This window comes from Xyrauchen texanus, chromosome 46 (assembly GCF_025860055.1).
Source record: "Xyrauchen texanus isolate HMW12.3.18 chromosome 46, RBS_HiC_50CHRs, whole genome shotgun sequence".
Classification (NCBI taxonomy): domain Eukaryota; kingdom Metazoa; phylum Chordata; class Actinopteri; order Cypriniformes; family Catostomidae; genus Xyrauchen; species Xyrauchen texanus.
Genome location: NC_068321.1, coordinates 13,438,638 through 13,456,059, shown reverse-complemented (window position 1 = coordinate 13,456,059; position 17,422 = coordinate 13,438,638). Strand labels below are relative to the sequence as shown.

The 17,422-nt window shown below is 37.0% G+C and overlaps 1 protein-coding gene across 4 annotated transcripts in view; it reads left to right on the top strand.

Annotated features, from left to right (window-relative positions):
• LOC127638435 (chemokine-like protein TAFA-5) overlaps window positions 1-17,422 on the top strand; it is an 87,222-nt gene that overhangs the window by 38,560 nt on the left and 31,240 nt on the right. For all 4 annotated transcript variants that reach the window (XR_007969866.1, XM_052119960.1, XM_052119961.1 and 1 more), the window contains exon 2: window positions 760-909. Coding sequence is in view for 3 of the 4 variants with exons in the window: in XM_052119960.1 (XP_051975920.1) it covers window positions 760-909 (150 nt within the window). In the remaining variant the exon portion in view is untranslated. The remainder of the gene's footprint in view (window positions 1-759; window positions 910-17,422) is intronic.

Sequence of the window (17,422 nt, the reverse complement as noted above, 5' to 3'; positions counted from 1 at the left end):
TCTGCACCTTTACAACCTCCCAAAACACTCTAGCAACTACATAGCAACAAACTTTAAATAACTCAGAATGCCTTTGTAAATAACACTTAGCAACACCGTAGTAACCACTCAGAAGACCCTAGCTACAACCATACACTCTTACAACCACCAAGAACACCCTAGCAACTACATAGCAACACACTTTCAATAACTCAGAACGCCTTTGTAAATAACACTTAGCAACACCCTAGCAACCATTCAGAAGACCCTAGCTCTAACCCTACACCCTTACAACCACCTAGAACACCTTAGCTATAACCATACACCCTCACAACCACCCAGAATACCCTAGCTACAACTCTACATCCTTTCAACCACCCGGAACACCCTAGTTACAACCCTAAACCCTTACAACAACCCAGATCATCCTAGCTACAATCCCACACCCTTAAAACCACCCTAGCTACAACCCTACACCCTTACTTCCACTCAGAACACCCTAGCTACAATTCTATACCCTTACAACCACCCAGAACAACCTAGCTACACCCTTGCAAACACCTAGGACATTCTAGATACACCCTTGCAATCACCTAGAACAACACCTAAGCTACAACGCATAGAAACACCCTGGCAACCACCCACAACATCCTAGCATTGTGCAGCAATATTTTCTCAGTCAAACACCACTCACATTTTTTTCTTTCTTAATATATTTTAATCCTTGTGGTATTGGCAAGCCCAGTTGATGTTTGTTTTAACTCTATGTCCTATATTCAGGTCAGTTGGTGGCAGGTACATGTGAAATCGTGACCCTGGACAGGGACAGCAGTCAGCCAAGGAGGACCATTGCCCGACAGACAGCCAGGTGTGCCTGCAGGAAGGGCCAGATTGCCGGCACTACCAGAGCCAGTCCAGCATGTGTTGATGGTAAGAAAGGGGGTGAGGTGGGAGGGTGCTCATCCAGCTTTGGTGCCACTGCCTCTAAACCCACCAGAACACCCATAGCTGCGCTTTCAGATTTGAGTCTGATCCTAGAGATTAAACTGCTCAGTGAGTGTGGCTGAAGTGTCACTCACAGGATTTAGATTGTTTCTGCAGGTTTCATCAGTGCTTGAGGTCACGTGTACAGAATGTTAAAAGGTGCTGGACACTGGGGAAATTTAGAGTATGTTGAGAATAGATCGGAGCTGTCGTGTATTTATTTAAATAGCAAATTTGTCCAAACACAAGTGACAAGTAAATATGAGTATTTTTGTATAAATTCTTTGTGTATCGTGTAATTACTCACAATTTGTCACACAGAAGCAAATGGAGCCAGTTAATTGGACTAAGCTTAGTGCTTGGAAAGCTTTTTGAAACTGTACTTAGCCACAAGCTATTTATTATTTAAAGTTTTGAAACTATAGTCAAGCCAATGTTTTAGGTTAGCTACACTACAAACTACTAATAAAAAGTAGCTAACTACTAGAGCCCGACCAATATAAGATTTTTGAGACAGATACCGATTTTAGAGGGGGAAATTCACAGATTACCGATATGGTGGTCGATGTAGATAATGTTTGAGCTGGAATGAAAACAGACCTTTTCTATGTGGATTGTTCACCGACTCTGCACCGATATGGCAATGCAAAGGTACTCAGAAGGCTGCTTTCTTAAACAGATATTTTGATATTATTTTTATACATTGTCAACAAATTCTAAAAAGGAACACTGAGAAAATAAAGAATACATAAAAATACAATAAATAGCTTAATAAACATCAGTAATGGATGTTCAGTATCAGTCAGTTGCTGACCATTAAAATAAAGAATAAATTAAAATAAAATAAATAGCTAAATAAACATAATTAGTACTGTTTAGTATCAGTCAAATGCTGACTATTTTAATACTGCCAGTCAATTAGGGGCAGGTTGTAAAACAAAAAGAATTTACACCTGTCAAGAGATAAACAGAGGCAGCTGTGTTACACCGTATTCTGCTATACAAGTTCAGGGTACACTTTCAACTGTGGAAAACCAGACTTTTAAATATTACATTTTAAAAATGCAATGACTGGAAATGTTCGGTTGAAGGGGGTACCAAACTGAAATCTGAACAAAACAGTTTGGTGAATACATCTTTACACATTAGCTTCCACTCAGCTGACAAGCAATGAAAGTAGCAACGTGGTTAGCTAGTTAGCTATAAGCTCGTTGTCACGGAGAGTAAAAGATAGACCAGCATTGCATCTCACCAATTAGGCAACAACATAGCGTGAAATCAACACTCAACTGACACAATCCACAACCGCACCGTTGTCTGCTGATCTGCAAAAAAAATTCTGATGTTTACATTTCAGTCTGCTACATTACTTACTGCACTGACAAACTATAGCTGGTTAATAGCAAACAGATTGATAAACATGAGTGACATGAGGCAAGAACGATATAAATAATAGTATAATGAAGAACTAAACAAAAAGACAAACACACAAAGGTGTCGGACAGCTGCCCGTAAATCTCTCTCCCTGTCCCACTACAGTCTCCAGTCAGCCTTTATCCCTCTCTGAGGCTTGATTAGCCTGATTAGGGGCCAGGTGTGTAGCATCAAGACCCGGCCCCGTGCTCCACCCTGTCAGATTCCGCCCTCATTCTCTCAGGCCGGGGAGCCCTCTTTCCATGGGGAGGGGTGTGCCTAACGCCCCATCTGCTGGCAGGTCATAATAACCTGTCTACCTGGATGATGGAGGGGACAAGGGGAGGGAAACCAAAAAAATTTGGCACCTACACCCCGTAACGGCGATCGTGCCAAATTAACCAAAACATTAAAAAAAAGAGAGGGAAAGGCCAACACAGAGCGGCAGTGGGAGTGAGAGAGAGGAGAGAGAGAGAGCTTGGTCCTCGGCCCTATAATGGACAACAGCCGTGCCTTCCAACAGTATAATGACTCTTAAGCGCACAGCGGAGACAATGCAAGAGTGGCTTAGGGACAACTCTGTGAATGTCCTTGAGAGGCCCAGCCAGAGGCCAGACTTGAACCCAATCGAAAATATTTGCAGAGACATGAAAATGGCTGTTCACCGACGGTCCCCATCTAACCTGACAGATCTTGAGAGGATCTACAGAGAAGAATGGTAGAAATTCAGGTGTGAAAAGCTTGTCGCATCATGCCCAAAAAGACTTGAGACTGTAATCGCTGCCAAAGGTGCTTAAACTACGTTCTGAGTTAAGGGTCTGTATACTTATGCCAATGTGATATTTCAGTTTAATACATTTTCTAAGTGATAAAAAAATCTGTTTTTTGCTTTGTCATTATGGGGTATGGAGTGTAGATTGATCATTTTTTATCATTTAAGGCATTTTAGCATAAGTCTGCAACATAAAATGTGAAAAAATATGAAGGGGTCTGAATAATTTCCAAAAGCACTGTATGTATAATTATTCATGCTACTGGAAAATGCAGTAAGGCTATTTACACATTAATCTGGATAAATATGAAAACTGTGTTTTCGTTTTCTGAACGCTCTCTGTCCACACTGCCGTTTTCAAGCATTTTATAAAGGGTTCTTGTCCACACATATGAAAACGCTTATACTGCGCATGCAAAAAATTGCCGTTCTGTGTACGGTTTGAAATTTAATTGTTGTCGTGTTCCGTTGCCAGACAGCAATTCTGAGTAAACTGCCCATCGCCTTTGAAGATATGAAGGCTGTACAAAATAACCTTTATCTTTAAAAAATGCTATAAAACTGAATATCAGGCACAACAACGCCACTATAATATGGGCTGCCATTTTGATTGTTTTTGGTTGAATGGATCACATGACAACAAATACATAATAACTTTCAGATATTTCCCGTGTCTACACTGCAATGCAAAGACGACATTTTTAAATGTATCCACTTGAGAGAGCATTTTCTAAAAGCTCTGTTTTGGCTGTCAAAAATGTTGGACGAAAGGCCACATAGAGATAAAGATGCATTTTCAAATGAAAACGTATTAGTGTGGACATGGCCTAAGTTTGTAGCGTTAGTTTTTTTTGTTAGTTACTTTTTGTTTTTTGTTAAGACACCAATATTTAATAAACAATTGCATTTATTATTAAAAATAATCAAAATAAACAATTATTCCACCTCATAATATATTTAATTATCTAACTGTTGTTTGCATTTGCTAAGCCATGGAGTAGAATTGTACTAATTCTAGGTGTGCGTTCATTTGCATAGTCATTTTTCGTAGTTTTAAATGGGGCTAATCCAATTTGAATTGACAATTGAAGCAATCTCCACATATGTGAAATACAGTGCATCTGGAAAGTATTCACAGCGCTTTCACTTTGCTTTCCTTTAGTTGTTGCTGTGACACCCATGTAATTTCAAGACATATTTTGTAAGGTAGGAGTTTCTTTGTGGCCAGATGAAAGTAGGTGCTCTTGAGTAATTACTTTTGAAAGACACAGTTCTCCAAGTGTCTGCAACATTACATCACCCACAGTGGGCTACTCTGTTGTGGGCTTAATATGATATGTCCATCAATTGTTAATGAAGCCTTAAATATATATATATATATATATATATATATATATATATATATATATATATATATATATATATATATATATATATATATATTTATAAAAATGCAGGAATTAATTAGCATAGGGTCCGGTAAACAAAAATATATACAAATGTGCAAGCATAGTGTAGAAGGACAATACAAATGCAAATACAAAGGAAACCAATGCACAAACAAAATCAGGCTTTTTTTCTATTCCGATGCTGCATGTCAGTCATTTTTCATTGCTGTTATTGGCAAACAATGCCATGGCTTAAGAAACAAAATTGACAATAAAATCAATCACTCAGTGTTGGCATTTTCTAACAAGATAGCTGGATAAAATTTGTTCACCAGTACAAGCATAGGTCGAGAGGCTTTGACCTTTCAAAAATGCAGTTATTTCATAACAACCCATACATTCTATTCTTGAGATGCAATTTTAAACATTATAAGAACAATCTCAGTGTATTTAATTGACAATTTACCCCCTGACTGTGAATATAGGATGAATTAAACATGTTTTTCTCAAGCTTAATACAGGGTATAAAAGGGTCATTAAAAAGTATTAAAAGGTATTAAATTAATTTGGCTAAAAATAAAGCCATTAAAAGGTATTAAATGAATTCGGTGAAAAATAAGGCCATTAAAAGTATTAAAAGGTCTTAAATTACAATACCCAAGGTAATATTGTTTTATTGTTTGAACATTTCCCTCCTTGGTTCGTAAGGTTGAATAAAAACCTTAAGAATGAAAACCTTTCATGCCTCGCATATAGCAGAGAATAGAGGGGACATGCTGTTTTCACGTGTACATTCAGTGTACATATGCCTTCTGATCCCATGAGTGCTGCTCCAGGGCTCGAGATATTTCCTATTTATTTTCTCTGTTGTCATTTCAACATTAACAGACTGGGTGATTACATGAGAGAAAACACATTTCTGTAAGTTGCACCGTATCTTTCAGCATACCCTCAGAGGTCCATTTTAGCTTTTTTTTTGTGTTATAATTTGGAGAGAGAGTGCGCAATACCCCACTCTGTTTGAACGACCAGCTACAGCAATCTGTCACACGCACAATTAAAGAGTATAAATACCAGGGACTAAAAATTAAACGTTTTTCATTTCGGTTCATTCTGAGCAAAAATGGTTCAGAAGTTCCACAGCCTCCTTTCCAAATATTTACCGGTTAGAACAAAATAAAAGAATGGTTAATAACATTCTTTTTAAAATGACAGTACTCTGCGCTATAAGGGGTGGGTAAAATACTAATTGCAATGTTGCCAGATCTTGCAAGTGAAACAAGCTACATGGTTTGGAAAAACAAGCCCAAAATTAGCCACTTGCCTCGCCAAAATAAGGAAAAATAAGTAATAATATTATTTTTCTTCTGTGTGGTGGATTTATCATCACAGAAATCACAACAAACAGTTAATTAACAGTTAAGTATAATTTTTATTACAGATCTGCTTCTCAGTTAAAACCCGACAGCATCAAATCTGTATTAATGCATCATATCTAACAGTAATTCAGTGAAGACTTGGAAACAACCGAGAAATTTGCTTTTTTTTTTACCTCTTATAATGTTTCCCTTGTATCTGGATAAACCATGCTTGTACATTTTGTAATTATACATGTTGATAAAAAGGTCTTCATTCAGAGAATGCGACATCCACAACGGGCAAAGAAATGTGTGATGCAGCGATTTCCTTCAGGATCAAAGCACATGTTTAATTTTTTTGGGCAACATGAAGTGGTGTAGTTCCAAAAATGTACTGTGATAAATACTGTGATTATTGGCTCCATGAAAAAATTATCAGAACAAAATTAACCGGTTATAACCAGTTACCAGCATTTAAAAATAATATTTTCAATCTGGAACAATTGAAAATCACTTTGTTCCGGTTTTCGGTTATGTTCTGCTAAAAATTGAGTCCCTGATAAACACAACATTTATTGTTTGAATTTCAAGATAACAGTGACATGACTGAAAAGCTTCAACTAAAATCGTGTTTCGCCAAAAAAAATTACATCTGACTCAAATTATGGAGCGTGACACAATTTGTGCATCTGTAGTGTTGTCCTGTGCTTTCACTCTGTTGGTTCGTGTAGATAATGAGACGAGATGCCGGTGACAAAATGTTTCAAAATAAAAGTCCACATTGAATTAACTCATTTTGAAATTAATACGGACATGAAGTACTGTAAAAAGTTAGTAAATATTTTACAACATAGATTATTTTAGGATATCACACGGTATGGTGAAATTAACTTTATATTCGAAAGCCTTTTTATACAAAAAAATACAAATAATTTAAAATGAATATTAATATGTACTACGTCTATGGTATATCTATGGTAAAACTGTACATATTAAATGTCTATATGCAATTTGGAACAAAAGACAGCTATGTTTGTGATATTTGGAGAATATATCTAATATCTGGTGGAAGCGCTTTCCACTACTGAGAATATGAATAATCTGAAGAGCGACTTTGTTACACGTTGCAATGGAACCACAAGGCGTCTCTCACTCTTAGATAGCAGGGAGCGAGAGGAGACATAGACCTGAAGGAATGAATTCAAGTAAGAGGGTGTTGTTCCATCGGCTGTCCTGAAGGCCAGAGTCAAAGCCAAGTTATTATACAAATTGAAAAACATGACACAGTATCACAGAAAAGAAGATGTCAGCATTTAACCAGATTTAAAATGAGGAACATTGTAAACTGTTAAATAAACACTGCCATATCTGACAAAATAAAGGCTCCAAGTCTGCCAAAATAAAAGCTCCAAGTGATATTACTATTATATAAAAACAAATCTAATCCTCAAAATGATAAAAATTCAATTTGATATAATAATAATAAACTTGAAAGGATCCCACAATGATAATATTATTGATAATATCATAAAATACAATTCAAATGGGTTCCAAAAAATTAAGTAGAATTGTACTGTAATTCTTGCACAGACTGTTAATCAACAAAAATGTTTTAGTGAATGTAGTGACTGAAGATATTTGCCATCTTTCTCAAACAATGTTCCCCAATATAGCAAAAATATAGCTCAGAAGAAGCAAAAAGTTTCACGTGTGGCATGACAGCATATATAATTTGATTTGGTCTTGTTCAAGGAGAAGCTTGTTGGTAGTGTCAATAATGCAGGGCCATTTGTGCTCATGTTTTACAAGAGAATCAATGGATGTTTATGTAAGATTTTTGGAGTGACATCCAGTAGAGGCACCTTGTGTATAGTAATGAACAAAAGCATAAATTAACTTTAATAACTACTGTAGATGTCTGCATAAAAATACACACAGTAGGCATACAGTATCAAACCAGCCCTTACTGTCACATTAGCAGTGTGTGGTTAAGTATATGCATTAACCCTGATAGTGATTGAGGTAATGAGCAAGTCTTGAATCTTTTTTAAAAGGTCTTGAAAAGGATATTAAAAAGGATTAAATTGGATGAGCTGATACCTGCAGATACCCTGTAATATTTCCTTAGTTTTGTTTTCTGTTTAACTATTTACCCCATTTGCTTTTAATTTCATGCAATTTGGCCCTGTGTCTGTAGCTATTAAAGAAATATTGATTTCTTTACTTGTTTTGTTTCTTTGGATAAAAAGCATCTCTGAAATATACTGGGCTGATAAAGTCCCCCTCTGTCTATTCTTGAGATAAATAGGAAAAGGATACTGTTTATCTCTGTTTGTGCCCTGTAGCTTTATCTGATAAAAGGCAGGTAATCAGACAGGTTTTGATACTGAGCAAGAAAGAGTAGCCAGCACGTCATGGCATTATCTAGGATGTAGCATTCAGAATTCAAGAATAGGCTCCCTTTCAATTCTTGTTTTGAAACTGAATCAGAATGTCAGCAACAACATTTGCTCAACAACATTGCAATTCAAAGAAATTCAACACAGACAAACAACAAAGGAATTTATTTTGTCCAACTTAACAAAATAGACAGATACTTTATACGGTTTTAAGGTTTCTATTCAATGAGCATGATTTAAATTGTTTCGCTCCATTTAAACTTTGAAGTATATTCAATTATTATGTGTTCTTTTACCATGGTCCATAAAATAAAAGTTAATTTCTTAAATTTAATGGACAATATATACAATATATAAAACAATTCTGTACATGCAGAGGTGGGTAGAGAGTAAGCTTTACTCAAGTAAAGTACATTTACTTCAAAAACGAATTACTTAAGTAGAAGTAAAAGTGCTAACATCAATAATTACTTGAGTAAGAGTAAGAAAGTATCCAATTAAAAGAGTAATCAAGTAGTGAGTAACTCGTTACTTTCACAAATAACATGATAGACATTTACTCCCCTATATTCCATTAAATAATACACATTGAACATGTATTATAGAATTATTATTATTATAAATGGAAATTCTGTCATCATTCAGAATGTTTGCCTGAGTCTCTATTTACTTTCAGTGAATGTTATATATATATATATATTGATAGTGACTGGTGACTGAGACTGTCAGTCCCTAACATTCTGTCTAACATATTTTGTGTTCCACATAATACAAAGCCTCACACTTGTTTGGAACAACATGAGGGTAGAAACAGGCCAGAATTTTGATGCTCCAAAAAGCACATAAATGCAGTATAGAAGTAATAAGCATAAAAATAATCCATAAGACACCAGTGGTTTAATCCATGTCTTCAGAAGTGGTATGATAGGTGTAGGTGAGAAACAGATCAATATTTAAGTAATTTTTGCTAGACAGCAGGGGGCGATATGCAGAGAAGAATGTGAATCAACAAAAACACAAGAAGAAAGTTGAAGTAATCTGTTTCTCATCCACACCTATCACATCACTTCTGAAGATACTGATATAAACACTAGAGTCTTATGGATTATTTTTATGCTGACTTATGTTTGTTTGTTTAGCTTCAAAATGTTGCCACCCATTCACTTGCATTGTGTGGACCTATAGAGCTGAGAAATTCTTCTAAAAATCTTCATTTAAGTTCAGCAGAAGAAAGAAAGTCATACACATCTGGGGTGGCATGAGGGTAAGTAAAAAATGAGAATAACATTTTTTGGGGTGAACTATCCCTTTAAGGACTCTTGTCAGATCTGGATGAATTTGTCAATAAGAAGAGATTTGGAAACATTTCTAGTAATTATTACAGTGCAAACGTGAAAATGTCCCACAAGGACATTATATAATGCTGAAATATAATGCCTTCTTTTGCTATATCATAGCTTTTAAAGTCCTGTGAAGATTCTTATTTCAGTGTAGTTACAGTTTTCAGTGTCGTGAGTATTTAGATCATTAATTCGGTACAGCAGTACCACTGCTCTCTAACTGCAGAGTACACAACCTACGTAGGGCACAAACCCTGATAGTGGAACACTCACTGTGTCTGAAACCGCCCCCTTTTTCGCTATTTTTTAGGAGTGAGCCACTCGTTCCCTACTTTTGTTCACTCATTCTTACCCACAATGTACTCTAATTTCAAGTGTACATTTCAAGTACACTCGATGACGGTTAATTTCCCACAATCCATCAAGGGAAAGACGTACGAGCTAGGTGTTTACTGCTTCCTTCACTCCTGCAATTTTTTATTTTATTCTGAATGTTGTAAATTACTTTTTGACAAATCATTACTTGATTACAATAACATAATAACATATAGAGAGACAAAACATTCAGATACATTTTAAAATGTACTCTTTATTTGATCAAATGTGTTTACTCTTAATATTAACACACAGTATATATTAAAAATGACAAACAGAATGAAGATTTAATGTATTAATATATTATTTAATAAGAATAACTAATAAGGCCCAAGTATTTAAAAATGTCATATTTGATGTTTCTGCACCAGCCCCAGAGCTCCGATACTCTCGTCCGAATTCACTCATTTCGTTCACTCACTGCTGAGATATAGTGCACTTACTGCCATTCACTATATAGGAAATAGTGAATGAGTTAACGATAGCAGACACGGCCACTCTCGTCGCCACGATCGCCTCATGCCCGCACGTCTCACACATGCACACCCCGCACACCTCGCTGTGCACGTGCAGAAATGCTGTCAGTTCACGCTCCATTTGTCGATCACACGAATGGCAGTGTTTAACTTGGATGTTTATATGGATTTATACAGTTAATCCGCCTGATGTAGCTGCGATAGTTTCTAGTACCAACGCAAGGGCGTGGAGTAAATGCATAAATACTGCTTATGACATGCGGGACAAAGCACACTGATATATTGCTGCACTAATTTTAAAATGTACACTTAAAAACTGATGTCATAAGAGCCAAGTTACAGAATCACCCTGAAAATGACCATCTCATTACTCAGAAAAGCCCGCGTTAGAATTATAGCCAAAACTTACCTCAGCGTGCTGCCTAAAATTGGAGCTGTGACTTTAATCTTGAAATATCAGCTTATCTTGGTGTTAAACGAAGGCATTGCATGACAAATCTATTCTTTTTTTTTCACTGTATGGAGCGAAGAATGTGTTTCACTTTGAAGAGTTTGATGCTGCTGCACTGATGACTCGAATGACAGTCTCATCACTCAAGTGGGAGCGTCTCATCACGCGCAGCTGTGAACTTCCGCTCTTGTAAAAGTCCCATTCAATAATCTCTCAATAAATTATACAATCCATCCATCCATCCATCCATCCATCCATCCATCCATCCATCCAAATGATTAAAATATTTAATCGTGAAAAATCGCATAATTTTTAATAGTTAATCATGATTAATCACAATATCTTTATAAACATGAGTGGACAAAATATGCTTTATCCAGATGCATTTTTCAGTCATCCACACAAAACCTACTCCACAAATAGAGTTGAATAACAGAAAATGAACACAACTCAATTCAAATTATGTACAAAATATGGTAGTTGTAAGTGTATTATTACAGGATTCGCTTCTTTTTATGTAGTTTTGACAGACATAATCTTTCCAAAGTGGAATTAAATAGATCTGGTCATGTAATTTGCACCACGCATGTAAAAAAGGCCATTTACAATTGACAACTATGTGTAAAATACATCAACATCTCCTTTTAAACCCCGGTCACAATTGTAACTGGTGGGATTAAATGGGTTGACAGTGTAGATTACCTGCAGGTTTCCAGCAATGTCTACAACTTCAACATGCCACAGGGTTTCCGTTATCTGGAAATCAGTACCACCACTGTGCTCCATATACATTTATTACGCAGCCTGCGTAGGGCACCAACTTGCTAAGGGGGCACTAGAAACTCAACTGGCTGCCTTTACTGGCATGTTATTCAAGGAGCTGGTAGCAGTCACAGTGTAACGTTAGCAGGAGGAGGCAGACGAGGAGTGAGGATCTAAATGCAGGTTTTTATTGAATAAAGTGAAAACAACCAGACTGGAACAAAGGAAACGTCCACGATGGGAAAAATTAAACCAAAACATGAAAACATTCAAAGGGTACATGAACTGGGTAACCAAGTCAAAACATCTACTTCAGACATCCACAAACAACGATCGACAAAGACTGACCAAACAACCAGGGTTTAAATACAGAGACACAATAACGACTAAATGACATGCAGGTGAAAACAATAACAAAGTGCTGGCAGTGATGAGGGCCGGGAATTATGGGAGTTGTAGTTTATGACGGTGACGAGAGACACGGGGCAGACAATCGGGGATCGTGACACATGGAGCACAGACGACCGCCTTGTGCTCACACTTTCTTTTTTCTTCTTCAACAAAACACACAAATTAACAAGACATAGCAGCTTATACCAAAGACCAATGACATATACACATACACACACACACACACACACACACACACACACACACACACACACACACACACACACATATATATATATACACTCACCTAAAGGATTATTAGGAACACCTGTTCAATTTCTCATTAATGCAATTATCTAATCAGCCAATCACATGGCAGTTGCTTCAATGCATTTAGGGGTGTGGTCCTGGTCAAGACAATCTCCTGAACTCCAAACTGAATGTCAGAATGGGAAAGAAAGGTGATTTAAGCAATTTTGAGCGTGGCATGGTTGTTGGTGCCAGACGGGCCGGTCTGAGTATTTCACAATCTGCTCAGTTACTGGGATTTTCACGCACAACCATTTCTAGGGTTTACAAAGAATGGTGTGAAAAGGAAAAACATCCAGTATGCGGCAGTCCTGTGGGCTGAAAATGCCTTGTTGATGCTAGAGGTCAGAGGAGAATGGGCCGACTGATTCAAGCTGATAGAAGAGCAACTTTCCCTGAAATAACCACTCGTTACAACCGAGGTATGCAGCAAAGCATTTGTGAAGCCACAACACGCACAACCTTGAGGTGGATGGGCTACAACAGCAGAAGACCCCACCGGGTACCACTCATCTCCACTACAACTAGGAAAAAGAGGCTACAATTTGCAAGAGCTCACCAAAATTGGATAGTTGAAGACTGGAAAAATGTTGCCTGGTCTGATGAGTCTCGATTTCTGTTGAGACATTCAGATGGTAGAGTCAGAATTTGGCATAAACAGAATGAGAACATGGATCCATCATGCCTTGTTACCACTGTGCAGGCTGGTGGTGGTGGTGTAATGGTGTGGGGGATGTTTTCTTGGCACACTTTAGGCCCCTTAGTGCCAATTGGGCATCGTTTAAATGCCATGGCCTACCTGAGCATTGTTTCTGACCATGTCCATCCCTTTATGGCCACCATGTACCATCCTATGATGGCTACTTCCAGCAGGATAATGCACCATGTCACAAAGCTCGAATCATTTCAAATTGGTTTCTTGAACATGACAATGAGTTCACTGTACTAAAATGGCCCCCACAGTCACCAGATCTCAACCCAATAGAGCATCTTTGAGATGTGGTGGAACGGGAGCTTCATGCCCTGGATGTGCATCCCACAAATCTCCATCAACTGCAAGATGCTATCCTATCAATATGGGCCAACATTTCTAAAGAATGCTTTCAGCACCTTGTTGAATCAATGCCACGTAGAATTAAGGCAGTTCTGAAGGCGAAAGGGGGTCAAACACAGTATTAGTATGGTGTTCCTAATAATCCTTTAGGTGAGTGTATATATATATATAAATGAAAATAATATATTTATATATATATATATATATATATATATATATATATATATATATATATATATATACATATAAAAAAAAGGAACAACAAAATATATAGATGTATAGATATAATAGTGTATACAGGTACAGTAATATGTTTAAGCAGGTACATTTAGTGTGGTATAAAAGCAATCATTATAATTAGAGAGAAACAATTTTTTTTTTAAACAATCATAGTAATAATAATAGTAGTTGTAGTTGTAGTTACTAATAATAGTAACAATAATAATAATAATAATAACGATAGAAGTAGTAGCAGTAGTAGTAATAACAATAGTATTAATAATAATAATAATAATAATAATAATAATATAATCTCAGCTTTATGACATTTTAGACCAGTCAATAAAGTGTTTACCGATATACACAATTCTCTAGGTCTGGGAGCCGTTCCACTATGGCCAGGGAGTACAACCAACAAACCCCCCTGACACAGACAACAATCCCACCACCAATCCACCCGGCACTCCCTCCCCGCCGCCGACAAAACCCAACCCCCCTACCAGCGGTTAAGCCTCTGTGCTCCGCTGTGTCTTCATGTACAGAGGATGCTGGGGCACCACGACAGGTACATCCAAACCTAGCTCACCTGGTCTGGTTGTGACCTGACGGATCATTGTTTGGTTGCCCTTTTTTGGACCGTAATCTGTGGCTGCAACTGTGGTGTGCACCAGTTAGCTCCCCAGCCAGAGACACCACATCCAACCTAGATAGCACTCCGACACATTCCCGTTAAATGAGAGAAGGGGCTGCTGGCAGACGTGGTAAAGGGAGGGGCCAGGCAAACCAAAAACCGGTGATGCCCATTCCAACAAGAAGTGCCAATCAAACTCACCGACTGCACTAGAACAGCCGCCAGACCCAGACAGTTAATAAAGTATATAAATTATAAGAGTTTATTTCTAATGTTTTTGGAATTAGATTTTATAAGGGAACAGAGAGGAAAGGAGGACATTTTTCTGTAATAATATAAATATCAATACCACCACCACATTTACATTTATGCATTTGGCTGACGCTTTTATCCAAAGCGACTTACAGTGCACTTATTACAGGGACAATCCCCCTGGAGCAACCTGGAGTTAAGTGCCTTGCTCAAGGGCCCAACAGTGGCATCTTGGTGGTGCTGGGGCTTGAACCCCCGACCTTCTGGTCAGTAACCCTGAGCCTCAACCACTGAGCCACCACTGCACCACTGAGCCACCACTGCACTACTACCAACAATAACAATAACCTCACACTTTCATTTTGCACTTGCACCGCACCTCGCAATTTTCATACAGTGCCTCACAGTGCAAGGCAGGTGTTCAAATGGCAGCTGTCTTGCCACTGCAATCATGTTACAAAGTTCCGAGCTCTATCTGTGCTTTGCAGGCATGTTCTACCGCTGTGCTACATTGAGCAAATGCTTGGCACAGGAATCATCTGTTTTCCTGATGGTCAATGCATGTGACATTAGCGGCGTTTGCGCAAATTGACTCCCTTCTCATGAACTACTGTTTATTCAAAGGGTCATATTCCGTTTTAACGGTGATAAAACAATTTGTGCCGTTAAACGAATTTTGCGTTAACGTGTTATTAACACATTAAATTCGACAGAACTAATATATATATATATATATATATATATATATATATATATATATATATATATATATATATATATACATACATACATACATACATACATACATACATACATACATATATATATACATATACATATACATATACATACATGATTTCACACCTGGAGGCATTGTAGTATTGCAATCAGTTTTTTGTTGTGTTTCACATACAATAAAATGCTTGTATACATACTAAACCTGTGAGAAACAACATTCTTTGGACAAAAAGCAGACTGAAATTATGGACAATTTGTGTTTATATCATAATAAAATGTTTACTTGTACAAGTGCAGTGACAAGTCAACGATAACTGCAAATCGACTGCACACAAAAACATAGCTGAGCTGAAAACGTATTTGCTTTGTGGAGTCTGTTGGCTTTCTCCGGTAATGAAAACAACAGAATAAATTCAGCATTAAAGCAGCAGAGCAGTCTCATTATCATTGTTTTCATGTAGAAAAGAATCAAAGTGGCCTGGAAATATATATTTTTTGCATGAAATTAGCATCAATAACATACAATGCCCCCCCAATTCACAAAAAACAAAAAAAAACAAATGCGAGATGGCTACAGCATGTTGGGACACAGAGGGACTGCACACTCTGCCTGGAAGCAGCCATAAAGTGACAGCAACAGAACCAAATTCCCTTGGCTTGTGGTAGCAGTGAGGTAAGAGCCGACAGCTGAAGTATGTCCTGAAGTCAATGCAGAAAGTCAAGGGATGGAGAGCATTTTAACAATTAGACAAGGTGATTGTCAGAAAGGTGTCGGGATAATCAAGTTTCTCTTATAAAACACCTGAATAAAAGGGATGGTTTAGCCAAAAATTAATGGGAAAAAAATGCTAGCCACAGTCACCTTTCATGTTTATTGGGTCTTATTTCCATACAATTAAAGTGAGTGTTGAGGCTTGCATAGTTTTGCATTCCCTTTTATTTTAACTATTGTTTTACGTACATTGAATATCACAGTTAAAATATGGTTACTGTTGTAAAACCTTGGTAAAAGTTCTGGTAATGGTTTTACTACAAAACCATTGTTTAACTAGTTACTGTAGTAAAACTATGGTCAATTTTGTGATTACTGTTGTGTTACTACAAATATCATATTTCATCTAAAGTTACAATAGTAAAACCATGGTTAATTGTTTACACGTTACCGTAAGGTTCCATTTGTTAACATAGTTAAAAATATTTGTTTACATGAACTAACAATGAACAATACGTTTACAGAATGTATTAATCTTATTATTTAATTATATTAATTAATTATTTTGTCATTATTTACTTATGACATTTTGAATGTGTTTGACTTTCTTCTGTGGAAGACAAAAGGAGATTTTTTTCAAGAATGTACTGGCCAACCTTTTCTATGCAGATACAATTAATGGGGGCTGCAGATTTCATGCTTTAGAAAGGATGCAAATTCATCATAGAAGTATCATAAATGTGGTCCATATATTACCATTTTCTTTTTTAATATGATAGCTTTAGGTGAGAAACAGACAGAAATGTAAGTCAATATTCTATGCTGTTAACTTGAGAACCGCTGCGACTGGATCCATAAGTCGCTGAGTTGAACCAGATCAGTATGATCTGAAAATAAATCATTCAGGGGGGCATTTCCTGAACAACTATGTAACTCAGTGCTTAACTACCATACTACGATGCATCGTTGGATAAATTAAGTAGCTGTTTCCTGAAATCTTGTAACTATGTCACACATCCATCATTCAAACAAATTTGGTTCAACAATATAGAGTTCTCATTAATGATGTTACTCAGGGGATGCAGTAATAACTTCCGCAAATATTCAATTATAATAGCTTATCATTGAACTATGTTGGTAACGATAGAACTTGCGACCGTAGCTGGCTAACAATGCTTTTGGGAAACACACACCAGACGGGTTTTGTGAAATGTATTAACCGATTCATTAAAATATATTTTTTTTACAAATTAGACATCGCTTCTTCTCTCATGAATGCTCCAAGAAGCCATTTTTGAGTGCACTGTTCTTTTAATTTGATATCGTGGCTCTGGAATTGAATTCAGAATTTCAGTCCAAAGATTAGGTATGCTTCCTGAGTCACACAGCCTAGATGGATGTGATAGGTCAGGGCTGACCC